General features: G+C 48.0%; 3 protein-coding genes across 14 annotated transcripts; 1 reads left to right on the forward strand and 2 right to left on the reverse strand.

The window, feature by feature from the left end:
- The first annotated feature begins 1,449 nt into the window (after nt 1-1,449).
- On the forward strand, nt 1,450-10,787 carry LOC128333277 (adenosine receptor A1-like). Of its 12 annotated transcripts, none has more exons than XM_053268571.1 (4): nt 1,451-1,808; nt 2,144-4,824; nt 7,335-7,605; nt 8,819-10,787. In XM_053268571.1, the coding sequence occupies exon 4, from the start codon at nt 8,929-8,931 to the stop codon at nt 9,976-9,978; it is 1,050 nt and encodes a 349-aa protein (XP_053124546.1). In that variant the 5' UTR covers nt 1,451-1,808; nt 2,144-4,824; nt 7,335-7,605; nt 8,819-8,928; the 3' UTR covers nt 9,979-10,787. The 12 variants fall into 12 exon arrangements, with proteins under 12 accessions (XP_053124556.1, XP_053124546.1, XP_053124547.1 ...); XM_053268572.1 differs by having other exon boundaries at nt 2,144-2,745; XM_053268575.1 differs by having other exon boundaries at nt 2,144-2,745; nt 7,443-7,605.
- Nucleotides 10,788-13,993: 3,206 nt separating this feature from the next.
- SNRPD2 (small nuclear ribonucleoprotein D2 polypeptide) lies at nt 13,994-16,975 on the reverse strand. Its single transcript, XM_053266713.1, has 3 exons — nt 16,824-16,975; nt 15,550-15,729; nt 13,994-14,384 (listed from the first exon to the last, which is right to left on the reverse strand). Coding segments are annotated over exons 1-3 (357 nt in total). The 5' UTR covers nt 16,826-16,975; the 3' UTR covers nt 13,994-14,209.
- A 5,644-nt stretch (nt 16,976-22,619) lies between these two features.
- On the reverse strand, nt 22,620-23,675 carry LOC128332889 (forkhead box protein G1-like). Its single transcript, XM_053267664.1, has one exon. It carries the CDS (start codon nt 23,673-23,675, stop codon nt 22,620-22,622), a length of 1,056 nt encoding a protein of 351 aa, XP_053123639.1.
- Nucleotides 23,676-23,962: the final 287 nt, after the last annotated feature.

Raw genomic sequence — 23,962 nt, forward strand, 5'->3', positions numbered from 1 at the left:
ACCTGGGTGCAAGTGGCTGAGGAGCAGCAGTAGGAAAAATGCTTGAGGGGGTTAATGGGTGGCTCGTCAGGTGGGAACTATTTGGATCTATATGCGATTTTGGGAAGGAACGCTTGTGAGTGAGAAGAGGAAGCAATTATTGAAATGTAGTATTTTAATATTTTCCTGAACTGCTTTTTGAAAAGAAAAGCAGGCTGCTTTTATTTATGACTAACATGGAGAAACCAAGAACCATCCTGGATGTGGGGAGCTGAGGAAATAATAAGGAAAACGATTCTTATGTTTTTTTGAACTGAATATACAGCAAGAGAACAGAAAGATGTTGGTGTGGGGTATTTTTTGCTTTTTAAGGGGGGTGTTTTTTGAGATTGAATTTCAAATTTTAATTTTTGCTTTCTTCTTAAGCAAGACATTAAATATTTAAAAATAAATAATAATAAAACAGAGAAACCAAGAACCGTTGCAGATGTGATGGCCAGTTAAGGGGAAAGCAGTAAAGAAAAGGATCTTTGGGTTTATTATGTACTGAATATGTGGCTCCTCAAGGTGGGGGGGGGACTATTTGAGGGCTGTTGGGGGTAGGGTTGCCAACATTTCATTGCCAGAATGAGGGACCCAAGTTTGTGGGGGCTGGCTGGGAGGTGTATGCAGTGGTAATCAAGAGCATGAGTTTCACTGATGTATATGTAATAGAATTATTATAGATTGATTGATTGATTGGATTTCTATACTGCCCTTCCAAAAATGGATCAGGGCAGTTTACACAGAGAAATAATAAATAAATAAGATGGATCCCTGTCCCCCAAGGGCTCATAATCTAAAAAGAACATAAGACAGGCACCAGCAACAGACACTGGAGGTACTGTGCTGGGGGGTGGATAGGGCCAGTTACTCTCCCCCTGCTAAATAAAGAGAATCACCACGTTAAAAGGTGCCTCTTTGCCAAGTTAGCAGGGGGATATGAATTATATGCTATTATAGAATTATATGCCACTGAATAAATGAGGGACCAATGAGGGGTGAATGCTGTCTCTACAGGCACCAACATTCCACCCCTGAAATGAGGGACAGTTGGCAACCCTAATTGTGGGGCGGGTGGTATTATTTCCTTAAAATTAATAGGGACACCGAGAGGGGTGGTATATTCAATGTGAAGAGGAGGAAAAAAAGTTGACCAAAAGGGAGGAGAAGTCGAACTGGAGTCCTTTTGGGGCTATGTGGCTATCCTATTTTCTTCAGGGAGAGCGCTCAGTGAGAAGGGAAGCTGCATCTCTCCAGTCACAGGCATCCCGGAGCTTAATTAGGGGAGGGGGGCAAGCAGCAGCAGCCCCCGGGGCGATCCCCTCAGGTGTACCTCCGCTCACAACCCAGCGAGGCAGAGAGTGGGGGAAGGGCGCGCGCGAGCCCGCCTCAGCAGCCCGGGGCCCGCGAAATCCAGGGGCGCGCGAGGGGGCGTGGCCTGGCGATGGGCGGGGCGTGCCGAACGGCGGGCGGATCTTCTGATTCGGTGAAGTTAAGGGGGCGGAGCCGAGTGAAATGCTTGATGTTAAAAGAAAAAAAAGAGAGAGAGAGAGAGATTAAAAAGCGCGTTGGGGGGACTATTCCTCCCGCGCATGCGTCGGGTCGCTGCTGACGCCTAAAGGGACTGCGCGCGGCCCTTAGCGCTCGCTTGGCCTCAGGCGGACTAGAGGCTTGGGCTTCTGCTAACTTTCCCTTTACACATATGTAATTACCTAGCTAACCTTCTTCTTCTGGTGCCTCTAATAGCGTCCCATCTGGGCTCCTTGGAGGAAGAGCGGGATATAAACGTAATAATAATAATAATTATTATTATTATTAGTATTGCGAGGTCTCTTCCCTGGGTCGCATTGTCTCCATGGAGGCTGGCTGGCTGGCTGCTAAACTTTCCCAGACTCCATCTGGCAGCAGCTGAAGGCATAGGAGCAGAGCAGTCAGAGAAAGGTGGCAACAGCAGCACCTCTAACTCCTCCTGAGGGATCTGTTTTACGAGAAAGTGGGGCTGACTGGTGGTCAGTGGGCGTTGTAAGCCAGCAGCAGCAGCAGTGGGGAAACCAAGCTTGGGGGGGTCTCTGGTATAAATGGAACTTGCAGCAGATCTTGTCGTTTTCTCTTTTTTGTCAAGAGATCCATTCTGAGGCCTGGCATTATGCATCCATTATGAGCCCTGGTGTGCCACCCCGTGTGCTACAGTATGGGAAAGCAAGCAGATGTGAAGCCTGCCTTACCTGGAGATGTTCAGCTCAGCTGCTCCTTTTTAATGTGGGGCCCAGCCCAGGCAGCGGGATAGAGTGTTCCTAAACCAGAAGACCCAGCTCCCTTGAGAAGTCCATCATGCTGGGAAAGTTGAAGGAAAGAGAAGAAGAGGATGGCCAGCAGCAAGGTGGATGGACTCGGTGACGACAGCAATGAGAGACCTCAAAGGCCAAGCTGAAGACAGATCATCCTGGAGAGAATCTATCTGTGTGGTCACTAAGAGTCAACACCGGCACTGAATCATGAATCAATGTTATCAGGGGAAACAACTGTTGGCGTAAGCTTGATGACATCCTCCAGTTTCTTCACCAATAAGTGAAGTGATGCCAATTAGTTTTCAAAATGCTGGAAGCAAGTGTTTGAGGGTCCACCCCCCTCCTCACTTTTTATTTAGCAGTTGCCTTTTGACTTTGGTGAGTGCCCAAAGCAAGATAAGCGGAATCCTTCTGTCAAACCATTCTCTACTTGCCAGTAAGTTTGTGGTGGGACCTGCACCATCAGGACCCAGTAGAGGGCTTTGTCCCAGAGGCCCCCCCCCCCCCGCCACAATAAGATCATAGAGAGCTGCTGCCTTATACCAAGTCAGACCTTTAATCCATCTCACTCAGTATTGTCTGCCCCAGAAGCTCCCAACCTGCCATCCTCCAGATGTTGCTGACCTACAACTCCCAGCCACAAGACTGGGGAATGATGGGAGTTGTAGTTCAGCAACATCTGGAGACTAGAGCCACTGGTTGAGAACGCCTGGTCTACACTGACTGGCAGCAGCTTCTTCAAGGTTTCAGGCAGCAGGAGTCTTTCCCAGCCCTATCTGGATGCTGTCAGGGATTAAACCTGGGACCGGCATGCAAGCAGATGCTCTGTTACTGAGCTATGGCCCCAATCTGGCTGTATCTTTTGCTGCTGCTGCTGCTACTACTACTATTAATATTTATATACCACTTTTCAACAAAAGTTCCCAAAGTGGTTTACATAGACAAAAAACAAAGATCCCTGTCCCCAAAGGGCTCACAATCTAAAAAGAAACATCAGATAGACACCAGCAACAGCCACTGGAGGGATGCTGTGCTGGGGATGGATAGGGCCAGTTGCTCTCCCCCTGCTCAATAAAGGGAACCATCACTTTAAAAAGGTGCCTCTCTGCTCAACTAGAGTGGGATGCAACCTTAACACTCAGAATTATATTATTATTAAAACCTAAATAAGCCCTTTTATTGTTGGAAGACTTCCTGAACATCCTTTAAAGATCAAGGCAAGGCCTTTGTCTTTCAGAGTGAATGGCAAGATCAAAGAGAAGTGAAGAGGGGGAAGTGTTTTCCCCTCTCATGATACTAGAATTTGGAGACATCCAGTGAAACTGGTGGGGCAGGAGATTCAGGATGGACGAAAAGATGTCCTTCAACCGACACAGGATTAACTTATGGAATCTGCTGTTCCAAAATGTGGGAATGGCCACCAAGTTAAGTGGCTTTAAAAGAGGATTAAGGTAAATTGATGGAGGATAAGAAGTTTATCACTGACTCATAGTCACAATGGCTCCATGGAGCCTCCAGGTGAAAGGGCAGTGTATCCCTGAATACCAGTTGCTGGAAGCAAGCAGTAGGAGAAGACTCCTGTTTTCATGACCTGCTTGTGGACTTCTCAGAGGCATCTGGTGGGAAGCAGGAGGCTGGATTTGTGATGGCTTTTTGGCTTGATCCAAAGCAGTACTTGGGGGCAGTGAGGGAGAAAAGACCTATGCAAAGACATGGTGTCTATTCTTTAAATACCTTTTGAAATCCCTCCCTTGCCTGCCCTACATCACACGTTATGTTTATTGAGTCAATATTTATTTAGCTCTCCAAGGCAATAGAACAAATCACCTAGGGTGGGTTTTTCCTTTCTTTCTCTTTTTGGAACTTGAATCGGGTAGTGCAACAAACAGAAACCCATTTCTGAACTTCCTCGTGTAAGAATAAAAGAACCCGAAAGCACCAGCTGCCCGGGAATAAAAGAACCAAGAAGGCCATCTGAGGGTGTTCTTTTGTGGGCACGAAATCAAGGTGCACCCCATGCCTCTTTGACCCTGCTCACACCTCGCAGGCTGCACTCGTGTTCTTCTCCAAGGAATGTGTGTTTATCCATTCTGTACGCACAGCTGTGCTTGGCTCTCGACATCATTTTTAGCAGCTTAACCGGTTTAATGAGCCATCCCTCCGATAAAAGCTTTTCACTGTGGCTTTGACTTTTTTCATCAACCACACACCCAGATAAGAGATTTCTAGGCTGGTTTGACGTAAACAGCTAAAAAACCAGTACAAATAAGAGGCCTGTGTTGCTGACCTTTCCAGTACAGAGAGCGAATGCATCACACACAACTCTGCATAGCCATCACTGGAGCTGCCAACTTTTTTTCCTGGCAGGGCTCCTCTAACGTTTTCACCTGCATAATGGGCCAGAGAAAGAAGTCAACAAGTGAACATTGCCTGTCACGGCTATGAAAATGTTTACCTGTTGAATTTCCATCTGTTGAACACCTACTGAAGCTCCCAGGAGCTCAAACGGGGAAAGGTTAGCCATCTTGCTGTTTCTTGTGAGGCCTGAAGGAAAGAACAGGCCAATGTGTGGAGGAGGAAATGTCTGGTTATTAGTAATGATGGCTAAATGGAACCTCCATGTCCAGAAGCAGTGTATCCTCTGGATTGTAGTTGCTGGGAAGAGCTCTTGCCTTTAAGTCTTGTTGGTGGGTGTCCTGGAGGCAAGATGCGGGGCCAGATGGAGCCACTTTTGTTTTGTCTAGCAAGGCTTTTATGTTCCCAAGTGGTGTAGTGGTTATTTAGCCTGCTAGCTGGGTAAAAAGCTGCTAGCACCTTTTGTAAAGTGGTGGCTCTCTTGTGTTTAGCAAGGGGAGAGCAACCACCCTCATCCAGCCCCAGCACAGCACCCCTCCAGTGGCTGTTGCTGGTGTCATCTTCCTTGTGTTTCTTTTAAACTGCAAGCCCTATTGGGGCAGGGAACCGGTTGCTTATTCTTCCTGCTATGTAAACTGCTCTGGGGAACTTATTTGTTGAAAAGTGGGGGTACAAATGTATTTAATAAAACCGTGTGAGCTGAATAGTACTTGGTTGTTCAGAGGCTGTATGCCAGTGGGTAGGAGTCAACAGCCAGAGAGGCCTCTTAGGGACACAGGAAGAAGCTGCCTTATACAGAGTCAGACCATTGGTCCATCTAGCTCAATCTTGTTCTACAGTGACTGGCGGCGGCGGCAGCAGTTCAGGGCTTCAGGTAGATGCTACCAGGGAGTGCGCCAGGGACAGTCAGCATGCAGGTCCTATGGTGAACTAGTGTCAGGACATCCAAAAATGAATGATGGGGAATGCCCCCTGAAATGCACTGGTCCCTTCCAGATGGCCTTAGCAATAGCAATAGCACTATTAATAGCACTTACATTTATACAGTGGTCCCTCGACTTACGAAGATAATCCGATCCGAACGCACGTTCGTAGGTCGGAATGTTCGTAAGTCGAAAAGCGCATCCACGGAGGTCCGGAACACTTGTAAGTCGAGGAAACCGCATCTAAAAATTCGTAGGTCGAGGAAGCCGCATCTAAACCGGCAACGACTTCCGGTATTTTTTGTCGTTCGTATGTCGAAATCTTCGGATGTCGAGTGCTTCGTAAGTCGAGGGACCACTGTATACCGCTCTATAGCCGGAGCTCTCTAAGCGGTTTACAGTGATTTAGCATATTGCCCCCAACATTCTGGGTACTCTGGGAACATTCTGGGAATGCATTCCATGGCCATTTGGAAGGAACCAGTGCATTTCAGGGGGCATTCCCCATCATTCATTTTAGTACATTGCCTAGAGTCTACATGACCAAATTCATGACGTCAGCCTATTGGACTAGGAACATAAGAACAGTCCTGCTGGATCAGGCCCAAGAAGGCCCATCTAGTCCAGCATCCTGTTTCACACAGTGGCCCACCAGATGCCATTGGAAGCCCACAGGCAGGAATTGAGGGCATGCCCTCTCTCCTGCTGTTACTCACCTGCAACTGGGACTCAGAGGTATCCTGCCTTTGAGGCTGGAGGTGGCCTTTAGCCCTCCGACTAGTAGCCGCTGATAGACCTCTCCTCCATGAAGTTATCCAAACCCCTCTTAAAGCCATCCAGGTTGTTGGCTGTCACCACATCTTGTGGCAGAGAATTCCACAAGTTGATTATATGTTGTGTGAAAAAGTACTTCTGTTGGTTGGTCCTAAATTTCCTGGCAATCCATTTCATGGGATGACCCCTGGTTCTAGTGTGATGTGAAAGGGGGAAGAATTTCTCTCTATCCACTTTCTCCACACCATGCATGATTTTATAGACCTCTATTATGTCTCCCCACAGTCATATTGTTTCTGTTTTTATTGAATTGTTTTACTCTTGTTGTTAAATACCCTTCGTCCGATTTAGTAAAAATAAACCAGGTGATAGTATTCTAGCTGTGACCATGCCTCGATGGACCTTCTTATTTTCTCCTTCTCTTGCAATGGCTAGAACCAGGGGTCATCCCATGAAACTGAAGGCCGGGAAATTTAGGACCAACAAGAGGATGTACTTTTTCACACAGCACATAATTAATTTATGGAATTCTTTGCCATGGGATGTGGTGATGGCCACCAGCTTGGACTGCTTTAAAAGGGGCTTAGACAGATTCATAGAGGACAGGTCTATCAGTGGTTGGCTACTAGTCTGGTGGCTATAGGGCACCTCCAGCCTCAGAGGTATGATGCCTCTGGATAACAGTTGCAGGGAAGCAGCAGCAGCAGGAGAGAGGGCATGCATATAGCTCTTGCCTGTGAGCTCCTCAGAGGCATCTGGTGGGCCACTGTGTGAAATAGGATGCTGGACTAGATAGGCCTTGGGCCTGATCCAGCAGGGCTGTTCTTATGTTTTTCTGCCTTGATGGACTTTGAGAAATATCCTTCGGCTTGGCTTGGCTGGTCCCTTCCCATGGGGCCACCTGGAACGCATCTCTCAATGGCTTCTGCCGTTTGTTTCCCCACTCCTCTCCCTGCCTCCACTTCTGTTGCAGACAAACATTCCCTGCTCCGCCCTTTGTCCATCCATTTCCCTGGAAAATGCAGGTGCTGGTGTGTGCTGACTGCCACTTATCAGATCTTGTTTTTGCAAACGTCCGAAGGCGGAAGTGGCAAGGAGCGAGTCACAGATGGACCAGGCAGCTCTACTGGCACAAGATGTGGCTTGGGGGGCCTGTGAGCTGGCTGCTGGGCCCCCTCTCTCTCTATGACACCTGTTTGCATCTGGAGATCGCAAGTGGGGAGCACAGGAGGCGATACTTCTGGGTGAGTCATAGATATCTTTCATCTCCCCACCCGCCAGCTTCTGTGCTGGCAAGCATCACTTTCCAAACAGAAAGACAACTGTTGCCCCACTAGACCTAAACCTGGGTCTCTGAAAACAAGCTTGCCGCTTCATGCTCCTTAATACGGAGCCCTGCGATTGCTATTCATAAGCAAGTAACTTATATGCATCAAGAGATGGGGAGAGGGGTTAGCAGAGCTGTGAGACAGACAGGATTGGGGGTTGGTTAAAAGGGCTGAGAGAGCGGGGTGTACAAAGCAGGGCTGGTCCTGGGCCAAAGGACACCCCAAGGAGTGGCCCCCGCCTCCAATTTGTTCAGTTCTTGAATACTTAAAAAAAAAAAATAGATAGCATTTGCAATCCCTTTCATAACTTTGATGCACAATTGGTCTTCTATAATATGTTTGCATGCAGGGATTTGTCAGTCCATATTTATTTCTGTAATACTACAGAAGCAAATTTGTTCCATTTAATTTTATAGAAGCTTTTAAGTATTAAAAGTAATTGGAATGTCCAGTTCCCAACCCCCAGCCTGGTGGCTCGGGTAGTTCCCCTGGCTCATCTACATCTAAATGCAGCCCTCGGGCAAAACACGAGTAGAGGGGAGAGAGGGTTGGAAAGGGCCTTTAAAAATATTTCATATTTTAGGGGTGATTCCCACCCTTCTGTTTCCCTAGAACTGCCCATCCCTGAAACTTGAGAAGAGAGCTGGTCTTGTGGTAGCAAGCATGACTTGTCCCCTTAGCTAAGCAGGTTCCGCCCTGGTTGCATATGAATGGGAGACTAGAAGTGTGAGCACTGGAAGATATTCCCCCTCAGGGGATGGAGCCGCTCTGGGAAGAACATCAAGGTTCCCAGTTCCCTCCCTGGCAGCATCTCCAAGATAGGGCTGAGAGAGACTCCTGCCTGCAGCCTTGGAGAAGCCGCTGCCAGTCTGTGTAGACAATACTGAGCTAGATGGACCAAGGGTCTGACTCGGTAGAAGGCAGCTTCCTATGTTCCAGTGCTAGAAATAATAAATTAAAACCCAATACTCCTTTAGGAGGAGCTGGGGAAATCCATAATCTGTGTGCTACAGTTTATTTTTATGCCTTTATATAAATTATTACAATTTTACAGCAGAGTGAATTTGGGCTGAGTATGGGGAAATAGTAGATGTTACTGAATCTTTTGGGGAATGGTTCCATTTCACAGTTTCCTGGAAACTGTCCCCCAGGCTTTGGAGTAATGGGCGAACAATCTGCAGAGGCTAGAAGGCCTGAAGAGGAGGTTTTGGGGGATGGACTCGTCATGGCTGATGCCCCATGATGGCTACCTGGGAGAATTCTTCTTCCCTGCAACGGTGCCATGGAGCAGTTAATGCCACTTCTCCAGTGCTGAACATCCCCTATATTCTGAGCGAAAGCGCGGCGGCTTTGTGCTCCATCGTGGGCAACCTCTTCATCTGCACCGTCATCCTGCATAACCGGAAGTTGCGTGTGGTTGTCACCAACTACTTCCTGGTCTCGCTCGCCATGGCAGACCTCTTGGTCGGCGCCGTTGCCATTCCCTGCGCCCAGTTCACCGACATGGGGTTGCCACGGTACAGGCCTCAGCTGTGCCTCTTGATGCTCTGTACGATGCTGGTGTTAACACAAGCCTCTGTGTTCGGGCTGTTGGCCATCGCGGTGGAGAGGTACATCTCCATCCTGAAGCCTTTCCAGTACAAGTCGCTGATGTCTCCCCGGAACTCTCTCTTGGTGATCTTGGCCTGCTGGGTGTTGGCTATTGTCATTGGCCTTTTCCCCATGATGGGATGGCACGACCCCTTGCCAGCCAGCGGGGAGTGTCTGTTCAACAGCATCATCCGGAACACTTACATGGTCTATTTCAACTTCATGGCGTGCATGCTGCTGCCGCTGACGGTCATGATGGTCCTCTATGCACGCATCTTCCTGGAGGTCAGGCACCAGATCCGCAGAGTGGCGGAGGGGGAGGTCAACGTCAGCGCCCAGGAGCGGCGGCGGATCGTAGTCCGCAAGGAGCTGCAGACAGCCACCTCGCTCTTCATCATCCTCTTCTTCTTCACGGTCTGTTGGCTCCCAGTCCACATTCTCCACACCACCATGCTTCTCTGTCCCTCCTGCCACATCCCAAGCCAGCTGATCCTGACCACTGTCATTCTGTCCCACGCCAACTCTGCCATCAACCCCGTGGTCTACGTCTTCCGCATCCGCTCCTTCCGGAAGGCGCTTCAAGGAGCCTTCTCCTGCTTCTGCTACTCTACCACCGTGAGCACGTTCTCCAAATCCGGGATGATGTCGTCCCATGTCTCAGAGATGCCACTGCGAAATACCTCTTTGCCTGGGAATTGAACTCAGCTCTTTCTGATGTCACCCGAAACCTATTCTTAATTGAAGGCGGGCATTTCAGACCCATTACAACCATTCACTGTTATACTGCTCAGAGAAACACCGACGGTTGCAGCACCAGTAGCACTCCCTGCATGTGTGTAAACACGGGTGCCGTGCTTCAGGACCATACTGTCAATGGGGTTTGCGTACTTGCAGCTGCACTGGCTGTGTGGCAATGGTTAATGTTCCCCTGCACAGTATGTGTAAGGACAGACCTGCACATAGTGCCCAGTGTAAGGACTGGACAGGTCAAATCTTTGTCACTCTAGGCAGGGCAGACTGCAGAAGCTTATAAAATGTAGAGTACTGCTGATATATATTGGGTAAATGCTGTCTGCGCAGGCCTAGTTTAGACGTCATGGCCAAACCATGGTTGGCTGTCCAGGACGTCATGGCCAAACCATGGTTGGCTGTCCAGGCTGTTTCTTGAGGATTCCCTCCTCTCCCTGGTTGTGTGCCTTGGTTCCCTGACTTACTGTTTGAATTCGGGTTATTACAAAATAAAGAGGGGAATTCAAGAGCACGAGGTGGGAGTGGGAGCATCTCTACAGCCCAGCCATGGCTTCACCTTGACATCAAAACACTGATTTGGAAGCAGACTCCGCTTTGTAGTAACCATGGTTGACCCAGCTTGGACACCCCGATTGGAATAATTGTATATTTTTTCCTTGTTTATCCCTGCCTCCGCTTCTAAGCAATTTAAATTCAGCATTAAGATACCGCTATGCGAAACAGTTTGAAAAGCGTGATATAAATGGAGAGTATTGGGATTGGTGCCATTTTCTTTCTTTCTTTTTTAAGCTATCCAAGGTAGTGGACGTCCCTAAGAACATAAGAACGGCCCTGCTGGGTCAGGCCCAAGAAGGCCTATCTAGTCCAGCATCCTTTTTCACACAGTGGCCTACCAGATGCCTCTGAGAAGCCCATGGGCAAGGGGTGAGTGATATCCCTGGGTCTTGTGGTAGTGAGTTCCACATATTAATTGTGTATTGCATTAAAAAGCACTTTCCTCTGTCCACCCCTTTGATAATGTTGGGAACACATTGCGGCCTGAGAGGTGTGCATTTGCCACAAGAGGGCACTCTAAGATTTCCTGTATTTGTAAGGAGGTGCCTGTGCTTCCTCCTCCCTACCCCACCACCCGTTCCTAAAAAGAGAAGGTCTATCACAGTGCATACTAACTAGAGTGGCTGACAGGTCACAGAGGCAGAGGAACTTTGTAGGAGCCCTCTGCTCCTGTTGCTCCCCAACCATTGGTCTTGAAGGTACACTGCCTCTGAACCTGGAAGTTCCACTTCCCATCATGACCAATGGCCTAAGAGCTTGCAGTCCACCGGGAACTTATACAATCCCCATTGAAGTGAGCAAGGTTGAGGAGGAGAGGAGAGCGCTGTTCTGTGTCCCAGTGTGCATTTCCATAGCACAGCAGAGGAGAAGCCCGATTCCCACCCTGCAATCAATGCTCTCTTCCTCCCGTGTTTTGGGTTTCAAGCTCCCAGCTGGTGCTACACTGACGGGTCCCGGCTCTGGCACAATCTCAATCACACTTCCCCGTATCAGCTACAGCGCCGGCCCTCTCCTCTTCTTCCTGAATTAATCATCAGGGCTCTGCTGTCGCCCCGTTTCCTGAGCAGAAGTTGTCACCTCTGCAAAATCCTCCAATGTGCCGTAATCCGAGCCCCAGCCTGCCCTGAACCTGAGCTGCCGTATTGAGCTGGATCTTCTCTCCTCGATGCTGGTGGCAGGCTCTGGGGAGAGCAGAGGAGCTGGGGTCTCCGCAGCGCACGCCTCTCTCTCCCCTTTGCTTCCAAAGCGCCCTGGGAAAGTCCTGGCTAGCCAGGGCCACTTCACGCCTCACAAAAAGGCTGGAATTCATGTGCCCCTAAGCGGAGCGATTGTCCTGCAGGACGGTCCGAGATACCTGTGAGATGCAGCAAGAGGTGATGGACCCCAGCACTCCAGATTACGGACAAGGAGCACTTCGCTCAGGTGCTTGCAGATACTGAACTACAACTTCCATAACCCCTTGGCGGTTGGCCACTTTGGCTGGGGATGATGGGCGTTGTAGTCCAAACACAGCCAGGGGGGCCAAGATTGTGCAGCCCTGACTTACTCTACATGTGACCAGATGTAGTCAGCAGCTTGATAATGGGGTCCCTGTGCCCACTCCAAAAGTGTCTTCCTTGCAAGTCCAGCAATTCCACATGCTCCATGTTTGTTTTGGTCCTGGGTGAGGTCCATCTTGTGCCTCAGGACACACGATAGATGCAGCTGTCTTGCTCATGCTAAGCAGGTCTGAGTCTGGTCAGTGCCTGGATGGGAGACTGCCTGGGAACCCCACGAATGCTGTTTTGAGTCCCACCATGGAAGGAAGGTGGAATATAAAGGTAGTGAACTGAGGCGGGGGCAGATTTGATACTGGGGACCCAAGCTGCTAATTGCTTAGTAGGGAAGTTCCCAACTTTGGGTCCCCAGGTGATGAAACTGCTGGTTCCCCAACATGGGAAGATGGCACTAGGATAGTGATCTATTTATTCAAACCGGTGCTTAAGGATCCAAACCATTTTCTTTTTCTTATGCTACACAACTGGGTTCACCACAAAGAGATTTTGGAGCACCCAAAGAAGCCAGGACAACTCCTCTGCTAAAAATCTTGACAAGCCATCCATCTGTCCCCATATAAGATTTCCTCCAATGTGGCAGTGGGTTGCGCTGCACCCAGTCCATTGATTGGCCCCTGGGGGGTAATCGATACTTTAAGTAAATTTGTTTTTAAGCGATGCAGCAGCTCCGTCAGACGCGCGAGGCGGTAAAAGGTTTGTCCTGTTTCAAAGCAACACAAAGTCACTTTGAGAGGCCGGGGAGGGGTTGAGTTTCAGTGGAGGGGGAGGAAGACAGCTGGGACTAAGAAATGAGCTCATGCTGACACGGGGAGAGAGAGACAGCGGCGAGGAATAGATACCCGGCAGAGCAGTCAGCACGGAAGACAGGCAGGCAGAAACAACAGCAGAGACTGCCTTGGAGCTTAGGGGCTACAGCCAGATGCACCGTTGTTTCTGCTCCAAGAGATCAGCCCGTTCATAGTTAGCCAGAGAGATGCTCTTCCTCCTCCTCCTCCTCCTCCTCCTCCTCCTCCTCCTCCTCCAAGGGTCTGTGTTTTATGCTCAGTTGCATAATTCAACACTTGCTAGCTGAATTCTAAGAAAGAATATTCTAATTCAGGTTTATTTGTAAGATGTTTATAGGCTCTTGATCTGAACAATTCTCACTGTAGCTGCTCTTAGTTCTAGACAAGGGAGAATGAATGCTTCAACCTTATTGCTTTAGATGTTAAAAGATTGTTTTAATGCGTCCTTCAGGCATTGGTGGAGAGGCCATAACTCAGTGGTGGAGTACCTGCTTACCATGCAGAAGGTCCCAGGTTCATTTTGGGGCACATTACTGCTTAAAGCAGGGGGTCTCTCCCATCCGGGGGTCCCCAGATGTTGTTGGACTACAATTCCCATTAACCCTAGCCACAATGGCCCAAGGTTGAGAACCGCTGGCTTAAAAGGATCAAGGTGAGGATGACCAGGGTGGGAACCGGAGGTTTTGATGAAGGGGCACAGATAAAGGGTTGCTTTTTTGCAGTGTTGTAAATGGGGAAGTGACAGAGCTTGGCAGGCACCTAACTGCATACATGGAGCAAAGGGTCGAGAGGGAGCCCAAGAGCAAGCCAGGGCTTCAAGCCTGTTCGGCTGGGTGGAGAAAAGAAGCTCCACAGACCTAGGGAGTGTGTCCTCCTCACACTTCCGACTTCCTTTGGGCTGGGCTGCAGCTCCGGATCCAAGCATACAAGCCACCGTGGAGGAAGGGCTCAGCCACACCTCCAAGCCCCATGGCTACCTTCAGCGGCACATCTCCCACCCCCTCATATACCATTAAAAAGCTCATCAGGTAGGAAAGGCTGTGTCAGGGGGAAAACTAGATCAAGACATTAAACAAAAACATTTATTACCCAAAAAAGGAGGTCAACAAGCCACACAGAAAAACATAGCCATGTGTTGGGGGGGGAATAAGACTATCCATCCTTAGTACACAAGCACTGTTTATCGGAAAGGCCCATTGGCATTTACTCAGTCTCTTGGAGGCGACCCTGAAGAACACATCCTGTTGGTCAGGCTGTGAAGCATCCACAGCCATTGACAGCCCATTACTTGCCAGCAATAAGGGGGTTCCTCAGCACCACGATGACTGAATCCCCACGCAGGAACATCTTGGAGATGTAGCGGTCCTTGTTGACAGGTTTAGATTTCTTCTTGCCTTTCCCACTCTTCGGCACCTCTGTCCACATCTCCTTGACATTCTCCAACACCATGTTGCAGTGCCTGGTAGGAAGAGGATGCCATAAACAAGATTCCCCTGCTTACGAACAGCAGTGCATCATCAAGGACCGGTGTTGCCTCTAACAGGGATTCCCAGATATTGTTGACCGCAAAAGCCATTCCAGATTCTGGGAGTTGTAGTCAATGACACCTGGGAATCCCTGTTAGAGGCAACACTGTACATGAGATAATATTATTCCTATACAAAGCAAACATTGTTGGCTACGAGTTTGTTTCAGGCCCAATTAACAGTGCTGGTGTGGACCTTTAGCGCCCTAATGGGTTACCTTAGGAACAGTCTCCTTCCATATGACCCAGCCCAAACAACAGCTCTGGAGGCTCCATACTCTAATAGGTGCAGTGGGTAGACCCAAGGGAACAAAGCCTTTTTAAAAAATACATGCTCTAATTTAAATAATCACAATATGACAATGGAAGATTAGACAGGAAATTGGAACAAAGAGAACATGATGAATTACAACAGCGCTGTAGAGCTAACTTAGAAATAAATAACAATCTGCAACAAAGATGGAGAATGCATGGAACCGGAGACAATGCAGAGAAGAGTTCCTGAGCACAGCCCATCAATCAGTATTGTTCCAAGATTATCTTTCTAGAAGGATTGCTGTGTGGATGCTAGATGGTAACGCTCTGGTTCTGGAAAACCTTTCCAACATAATTCCACCTGGCTCTGTCTTTACTGGCTTTTAGGCATGGAGTGAAGACCACCTCATTTCAACAGACCTTAGGGTCCTCTTACTAAAGTCATTTAACTGCTTTCTGCATTTTTGTGTTTATTGAAGCTTGTTTTCTTGCAAGCCATTCTCCTTTTGACAGAAGGGTAAGAATACTAGGAAATAAAAAATAAACACAGTGGGAGAGGAGGGGAGTAGAAAACCTCCAGCACTTCTGGTAGCAAGCAACAACTCCGTCCACTACGGAGAGCTCAGAAGAGCTTCAGACTGTTGCACCTAAATTCTCTGCCCTCAAGGAACCTTGTTCATAACCGAGCCATGCAGGAGCCCTTACTGAGCTGGCAAGTTGCACCCTGTTTGCAGGTCTTCATAAATTGTAGCACAGCCTGTTTTATGAATAGAGGCAATGTAAAGTAAGGTTAACAAAACACTCTGCTAGACTGGATTGTTACACCGGAAGGGTAGTCACCTACCTATCAAATGCCTTGACACGCCCTAGAAGCTTCTTATTGTTGCGACAATTGATCAGCACTTGAGTATTGTTTTTGACTGACTGTGTGAGGACAGAAAGGGGCCCTGTGTTGAACTCTTCCTCTTCTCGCTTCTGCAACTCCTCTGGGGTCATCTCACTCTTGGGTTTGTTTAAGAGGCTCCTGAGAAGAAGGGAAAGAAACAGCCCACGTTATAAGCGACAGATACGCCTGTTGGCCTATTAGAAGTTCAAAGAGCTACAGTCTGGTGATATATACGCGCCGATCAACCAAAATGACACAAAACTGCATGGGTTAAGCTTCAGAGTCTAATAAGCAGCAGTTAGCCCAGTTAAATGGCATTTGTCTGCTAACACGTTACTTAAGGGTTTAAGACATTTGGGATGACCCCATATACGGATGGGCCTGCAGCTCAGTGGCAGAGCATCTGCTTTGCATGCAGAAGGTCCCAGGTTTGAGGCCTGGCAGCATCTCCAGGGAGGGCTGGGAAAGACCCCTGCCTAAAACCTTGGGGAGCGGCAGCCAGCCAGTGTAGGCAATACTGAGCTAGAAGGGCCAAGGGTGCACAGAGCAGCTTGCTCTCACGCTGCGATGGGAATGCGGCCTAATGGCTTTCACTACATTTGGAAGCCACTTTGGGATCCGGAGATGAAAGGCCTGTGCGGAGTGGAGATAATACAGAAGTGTCCCTGTCCCTGTTAGGGAGAGAGAGCTGGTCTTGTGGTAGCAAGCATGACTTGTCCCCATAGCTAAGCAGGGTCCACCCTGGTTGCATATGAATGGGAGACTAGGAGTGTCAGCACTGTAAGATATTCCCCTTAGTAGGGGATGGAGCCACTCTGGGAAGAGCATCTAGGTTCCAAGTTCCCTCCCTGGCAGCATCTCCAAGAGAGGGCTGAGAAAGATTCCTGGCCGCAACCCCGGAGAAGCCGCTGCCAGTCTGTGAAGACAATACTGAGCTAGATAGACCCATAGTCTGACTCAGTATATGGCTGTTTCCTATGTCCGGCGCCATCACTGGCTGGTGGTTACTTGGGGGCAAAAATGAGCTTCCTTCCCGCCCATCGGGGCGCTCAAAGAGGAACAGGTGAGGCGCCCTTCCAAGAAGTAAGTCTATATGGATATTTACGGTAGCCTCTACCCTCTTTCCCCGCCACGGAATTCGACATCGCCACCCCCACACACACACACACCCGCCGCCGCCGCCGCCGCCGCCGCCGCCACCCCCCACACACGCCCCGCAGCCGCCTCCTCACATGACGCCGCCGTTCCCTTTCCCGTCGCCCTCCGACTCGCGCGTGCAACTATTCCGCGGCGGTTCTTTCCCTGGCCTTCCGCTTCCGGGTTACCCGAATCGTGTTTGTGTCCTTCCGGCCTTCCCGAGCGCGCTTCATAGAGGTAAGAAAAGGATAGAGTACAGTACAGTCTTTGCTTCCGGGAATATTTCAAAAGCCGCCCAAGCTAAGCTCTTTGTGCGCGCCGTAGATGTAATGCCTTTTTTAAAAAAGCTTCTCCCCCGCCACACACACACACACACACACACACACACAGCAATAAGACCCGAGTGAGGAATGAGTATGAATTCCTGAATAGTTTGTGGGGAGGCAGGGTTGGGAGGGGATCTCTTAGTTCTGCAACAGGGAAGGAAAAAAAGGTTGTGTGTTTAAACCCGGAAGCCCCCTTTCAAGAGTAGGCAATCAGCCCCTCTGGTGTTTTTACAACCTCTGGGTCCCCTCCATAGGACGCGCACGGCTGCTGCTACGGAGAGCGGGAGGAGGCAAAAGACACTCTTTCGCGCACCTTGCCAGAATTGGTCCCCATTGGTCCGTGCGTTGCAAGCGAGCGAGAATTAATACGTTCTATAGACAGGGAGAGAAAGGTTGAGAAATCTTCAATATCTGAAGATTTGTTTACTAATTTAAATCACAGGTTTCAAAACAAAAAAAAAAGAACAAAAAGAATAAAATAATCCTTAACAACATAACAAATAACAAACAGAATTCGAAGCTAGTTCTAAACATATCAAAATTTCACTTTAAAAAAAAAATCACCTTTAACAAAAAAACCAATTAAAAAAAATCAAAGCACGTTCTCGTGCTTGAATTTTTTTAAATCACTCTTTAATTGCTTTTTTAAAAATAGAAGCTCAATGCATAATAGACAATTTGGTTGTTTGGGGGGAGGAGAAATATGAATCGGAGTCATCACCATCCAAAAACAAAATGCAGAGGATTGCGAATTTAAAATGTCAGGAAACATTTTTACCCCTTTCCCAGGCTTTTTTCTCAGTGCCTTTTGAATTTTATGTTGCTTCTGTCTATTGCTTTAATTGTTCTGTTTTTGTTTTAAATTATTATATGTTATTCATTCTCATTTTAACTTTATGTATGTCTGCCACCCTTCAAAAACCTTTATTTGAAGGATGAAATATCATTTTAAAACAAATATATAGCTATGTGATGTTTTTAATGACTGGTTTTCATATTCTTTTATGTGGTTTTCCACTCTAAGCTGCCTTGTGGGTCCTAACTGTCCCAAAGAATGGTGCAGAAGCACTGAAAATAAAAAACAATACAATACATTGTCGTTATTATCTATCGCATTTGTATCCCACCCTTCCTCCAAAGGGAAAGCCTATATGGGATGGTAAAGGGTGCCATCGAGTTGGTGCCGACTCCTGGAGACCCCAGAGCCCTGTGGTTGTCTTTTTGGTAGAATACAGGAGGGGTTTGCCATTGCCATCTCCCGCACAGTATGAGATGATGCCTTTCTGCACCTTCCTATATTGCTGCTGCCTGATATAGGTGTTTCCCATAGTCTGAGAAACATACCAGTGGGGATTCGAACCGGCAACCTCTGCCTTGCTAATCAAGTCATTTCCCTGCTGCGCCATTAGGCGGCTATGTGCTGTATGTATGACCCTATATTATCTTCACAACATGGGGGCTGGCCCAAGATGGTCATGGTCATGCAGTGAGTGGAATTACTCAGGCCAATATTAACCACGGCAATGCACTCATTCTCAAAGAACAGCTACTCCCAACGAATCCTGGGGAATCGTGCTTGATCACACAGTTAGATTCTCGGTTATTAATCCTTCATTGTCCTTCACAAAACTATAATCTTCAGAGCTTGTTGAAACAATGGAAGGAAGGCGTCATGACAAGTTTCTGCTTGTCGGATAGGCTTCTTTGCACACATGTTTGCAAGTGGTGGTGGGCCACTGTATCTAAGGGGCACGGATGGGAGAGATGCGTGGATGTGTTGAGGACCATAAAAGTCAACAGGCGCCAGCCCCCCCACCGACACACAACACACACACAGGCCTTGTGTTTAATCGACAGAAGCTTCTGGTTACCATCAGCTGCTGAACCATCTCCCCGTTATGTCTGCCTGTCCAGACAGCTCCCTTTCTGGACAGGCATCTGCTTTCTTTGTATCCCTTGAATGCCAACTGGGTTGGAACTGTAGGGCACTCAAGGGTTTGGTGGAAATCCAGCTGGCCAGAATAATGGTTTTGCTTGGTCTACTGAGCCTTGTAGACCCAAAAGTGGGTAAAGGATTTGGATGGGTGTTTCTCCAAAATACCTTCTGTAATTGACTTGATTAGCAATAGCAAGCCAGAGGTTGCTGGTTTGAATCCTCGCTGGTATGTTTCCCAGACTATGAAAACACTTGTATCAGGCACCAATGTTACAGGGAAATTCTGAAAGGCATCATCCTATACTGTGCGGGAGATGGCAATGGTCAACCCCTCCTGAATTCTACCAAAGACAACCATAGGGCTCTGTGGGCTCCAGGAGTCGACATCGACTCGACGGCACACTTTACAATTTTTACAACAGTGACTATTTCTAAGAGGCTGGCTGGTTTTTCAAAAATAAGTTTTAATTAACATATTTTTATTCTATTGCGTTTCATGTCATAATCCACCTTGATGTGTCCAATAATGGATAGTAAACAGAGACACCCTGCCAGCTTGCTGTAGTTACTAACTTGTTTCCATCCCTTCAGGTATCTTCTGCCGGTTTCCCCTAAAAAGGAATCAGTGCACCATATTGGAAACCAAAGGTGTAGCCGCAAATCTTGCAAACTCTTACCCTGGCCTTGATGTTTGCCTCAGTGATGGCGGAAAAATGAAGTGCAAAATAAAACACCACCACAGAGTTTGGGGAAACACACTGGTGAGTACCTTTATTGAGTTCTGTAGGATTGATTCATATAGGGATAATTAATTTGCTATATCAGAGGTTTAAGGTGCACTCTGTGAAGCTTCTCTCCCCTCCATGCAAGAAGCTGTCTAACACAGTCTACCGTTTACGTGGTTCCTGCACATCATTGTTCATGTTTACAGAGTTGATGTGTGGGAGGCTTGTTTAATGGGCTGCGCCTTTATTTTTCAGTTTCACACCAGCAGTTTGTAAATAATACAGTTAAACACATCACCTTCAAAAATAAGCCTGTGTATTTCAACATCCCCATTAAAATAGTCAAGGTAATGATGAAGATATCATATAAACATTAGTTTTATTCTGTCTTAAACATATCATTCCCCCACTCCTTGTTTCTTTGCCATATTTTAAATAGAAATGCATGCAAAATTAGAAACCAGAATTCTTGAGTTGTATAAATGCACTTTGTTCCCTGAAAGTGTGGTTTTTGCAAGTTAAGGTTTTGGCTGTAGGTTAAGGATTTGTTTTTGTTGCAAATGGAGAAAAAGTAAACATACTCTATAACAGTTAATTAACTATGAAAACCACTGCAAAAGTTAGGAATAAACATACTAGAAGTTGATTGCTGCTAAATTCGCTTTTGAACACACTGCTCTCAAACATAGCACTTATATCAACAGGACTTGATTTGATGAGTATATGTGTTCTTCAGGATTGGGATATCAATCTGCAATTAAAAACATGCTTCCTCTGAATTAAGTTTAACAGAAATTAGTGGATGCTAAAGCCTGACCCACCAACCCATTAATCTGAAGTATTTGGAAACAGTTTTGTGCATTCCAAAATACAGGATCTGGACACATCCCATTGAGTTAGGTCAATGCAGCTGCATTCAATGTTGATCATTCCAATGTCTGCAATCTTAATGTAGCCCCAGTTATGCTAATTTGGATGTGATGTTTCCAAGACAATTGTTTTCTCACTCTCTTGCTTTTAACACTAGACTTGGGGGCAATCAAATGCAATTGATTAGCAAGTTCCAGACAAATGAAAGGAAATGCTTCGCATCATGAACTTCACATCTGGACTGTCCTTTGGGCAGGGCAAGGAGGGCAACTGCCCCCCTTCTTGTTGCTGCCATTAAAATGAACTAGAAGCCCCCTCCCCAAAACTGGTGGAGGATTTTCCCCAGGCTTGCGTTGCATCCCACTAGCACTCTCTAAGGACAACCCTACTACACATAACTGCTGTATGGAATTTGTTGCCATCATTTAAGGTGGTGACCACTGGCTTAACTGGTTTTTTTAAAAACGGGATTAGACAAATTCTGTCCATGGGCATTTGATCTAACGATTCTATATTCATTCTCTACCTTCAGAAGCAGTATGCCTCCAATTACAAAATGCTGAGACAACAAGCAGGAGACCTATCTTTGCCACACGGTGCTTGGCACCGTCATTAGTTTTTGTGGGGCATCTTTTGATGACGGGGCCAGCAAAAAATACTGTCCCTGTTGCAGGAAATTCCAACAAGCCAGCATTTTCGAAAGTCTGATCATTAGGAAATCCTACTGGTTGGGGAAATGGACAAGGTGGACTTTTAGTTGCTGCTAGAGAGGACCAGCAAGACAATTCTGCTATTCACTGCTGATCTCTCCAGTACAGAAATGTGTGTGTGTGTGTGTGTGTGTGTGTGTGTGTGTGTGTGTGGTGTGGAGGTCATCATCCTGAGAAGGTATATGTGACCCACAGGAATAAATACAGACTGATGCTCTGGGGGTGTTTGGTGGGGAAACATACCTGCAACATACCTCTTTCTCTGCTCTGCATCAGATCCAGATGAGAACTGGTTTGAAATGAAGTTTAATGTAACAGCATCTGTTCTCCTTAAAACTATGTTACTCTCACTTCTTCCTTCCATCCCCTCCCTCTGATGTTTCCCTGCTCCACCAAAATTTCTACTGCAAGCTCCTTGGGACAGACAACTGGCTTTTTTTAACAGAGGGAACACTATCAAGTTTTAGGTCCATTGATGTCACTATTAATTCATAACAACCGTTAACACCAGAACTTGATGCTCCTATAACATGCCCTTCCTGCATCTGGCTCTTCCCTTAGAGGCATAGACTTTCACACTCTCAGTGGTCTTTCCTTCTAAGCAAGCGTGCTCAGAATCATTGCCCAAGTGATGGGAATCGAATTACAAAGAGAAGCTTCCTAGCTAAATCACAGCTGAGCTCAAGAAGAGCTTTCCTGGGTGGTTGTGCAGGTATTTAACTTCTTCTTCTTCCTCTTCTTTTTTTAAACAAACATCCCAAATTAGAAAAGATCTAGGATCCGTAAGTGGAAACAAATGAGCACCTCTGGAGCCGGTGGCGTGTTAATGTGTGGCTTTGCAGGAGGTTGACCCTTTGATTCTGAATGTTAATCAAGAGTGTGAGAATCAGCAGAGATGGAAGCAAGTGCACTATGCACAACTTATGGAGGTTGTACTGAACTGGCACCCGCTGTGGCTGCTCTGTCCCAACAACCTTGGAGATCCACCCTCTGTCCCAATGCAACCGCAAAGAAATATAAAAATGCAGACCTGCAGGGGCCAAAGACATGGCCTCTCCCAGTTCAAAATACAAGGAAAGAAGCATTCAAAGAGATGGGCTTGTGTTGGAACACACAAATGGGTTCCCTTGTCTCTTGCCCAAGAAATGACAGGAAAGAAACAGAAGGATCACGGTGGAGAAGTCGCCCAACTCTCTCCAGAGTTTTTAGGGATGGGAACCCGTGCAATGCATCCGACTGTACTGACCTTTGGTGCAGGGAAGCAATATCAACGAGCAAAGTGGCCCTTCTAGTGAAGAGACTGGGGAGAAGGGAGGGGGTATAATCAAGGCAGAGTTGGATTAAATGGAACACCTGCATTCGGAAACCCAAGGTAGCTTGAGAACTCCGGAGAAAACCGTCCCGGGAAGGTGGTCGGAACTCCACCAGGGAGCTCTCCGGTGCATTTAGAAGGGAGGCCAACCGGAGGGCTCATCGGCAAGGTGTGGTGGTGTCTCTGGGCGAAGATGTAGCTTGCCTGCCCTGCCAGGAAGTTGACAGAACAGGTGTTCAGACGGTCAGGCATGGAGAGGCTGCAAGGTAAGGTTGAAGCCAACAGGACGGTGGCGTTGTTGTGTTGATGGTTGCCATAAGGGCCATCTCCTTCCATCTGTCTGGGTGTCCCTGGAGGAGGAGTAATTGCCTGATGGGAGAAAACAGAAGAGAAGGAGCTGGGGTGTTGGCCCAGGAAGGCAGAGGAGGCGCCATAGAGAGAAGGCAAGGGCCAGTAGAGCGATCCAGTGACTGTAACCCCGGCGGAAGCCAGCCGAGCCCCTCTTCGGAAGGCCAGCTTGGCCCGGGAAGCCGGCGACCTCCTCCTCAGCTTGCCGGTGGCACCTCCGATGAAGACGTCCTCACTGGAAGGGTCCAGCATCCAGTAGTTGCCCTTGCCGGGGTCGTCGTAGTGCCGGGGGACCTTGACAAAGCACTTGTTCAGGCTGAGGTTGTGGCGGATGGAGTTCTGCCAGCCTTGTGTGTTCTCTTTGTAGTAAGGGAAGTTTCCCATGATGAACTCGTAGATGCCGTTGAGCGTGAGGCGCTTCTCTGGGCTCTGGCGGATGGCCATCATAATCAGGGCATTGTAACTGAAGGGGGGCTTCTCGTGTTTCCCTCTCCTCTCCCTGGAAAGAGCCTCTTTCCTCTCGCTTTCTCCGACGGCTGCCGCTGTATCCCCCTCTTCCCTGGACGGCGATGAGAGAGATCCCTTGGGAGCCTCACTGGAGGACACATCTTGCAGGAGGTTGGTGATGCTGAAGGGAGATTTCAGGACCCAGCTGTTTGTGTTTAACCCTTCCATTGCTGGCAAGAGGAGGTGGACGTAGCTGGGTCTTCTTGGGCCCATGCAATAGTCAACAGTCCCGGGCACCGAACGTGTCCAACAAATCGACTGGGTGTTGTGATTAATGCTGGGGCTGATTAGCCACTCCCACGCCAAGCCCAGCTGTTGCCTCCAACCAAGTTCCCTCTCTTTTTAGCCAATCAGGGTGGGGCACTGTCGGACTCTTCAACCAATCCTGTCTTGCTGGATTTGGTGACCACGCCCCGCTTCTGTCCCATTCACCTGCGGGCAGTGAGATGGGCTGCAGTGCTCCAGCTTTGGCGATAAAGATGCTCATTGCACTTTCTGGT

Source organism: Hemicordylus capensis, chromosome 7 (genome assembly GCF_027244095.1).
Source record: "Hemicordylus capensis ecotype Gifberg chromosome 7, rHemCap1.1.pri, whole genome shotgun sequence".
Classification (NCBI taxonomy): Eukaryota; Metazoa; Chordata; class Lepidosauria; order Squamata; family Cordylidae; genus Hemicordylus; species Hemicordylus capensis.

Bases quoted from the DNA above. Each gene is read 5' to 3' on its own strand.
- LOC128332889 (XM_053267664.1), bottom strand. From the start codon at position 23,675: ATGGGCCCAAGAAGACCCAGCTACGTCCACCTCCTCTTGCCAGCAATG.
- SNRPD2 (XM_053266713.1), bottom strand. The intron at 14,385-15,549 runs GTAGGTGACTAC...TCTTCCTACCAG, and splicing joins CGTGTCAAGGCATTTGATAG to GCACTGCAACATGGTGTTGG.
- LOC128333277 (XM_053268581.1), top strand. From the start codon at position 8,929: ATGATGGCTACCTGGGAGAATTCTTCTTCCCTGCAACGGTGCCATGGA.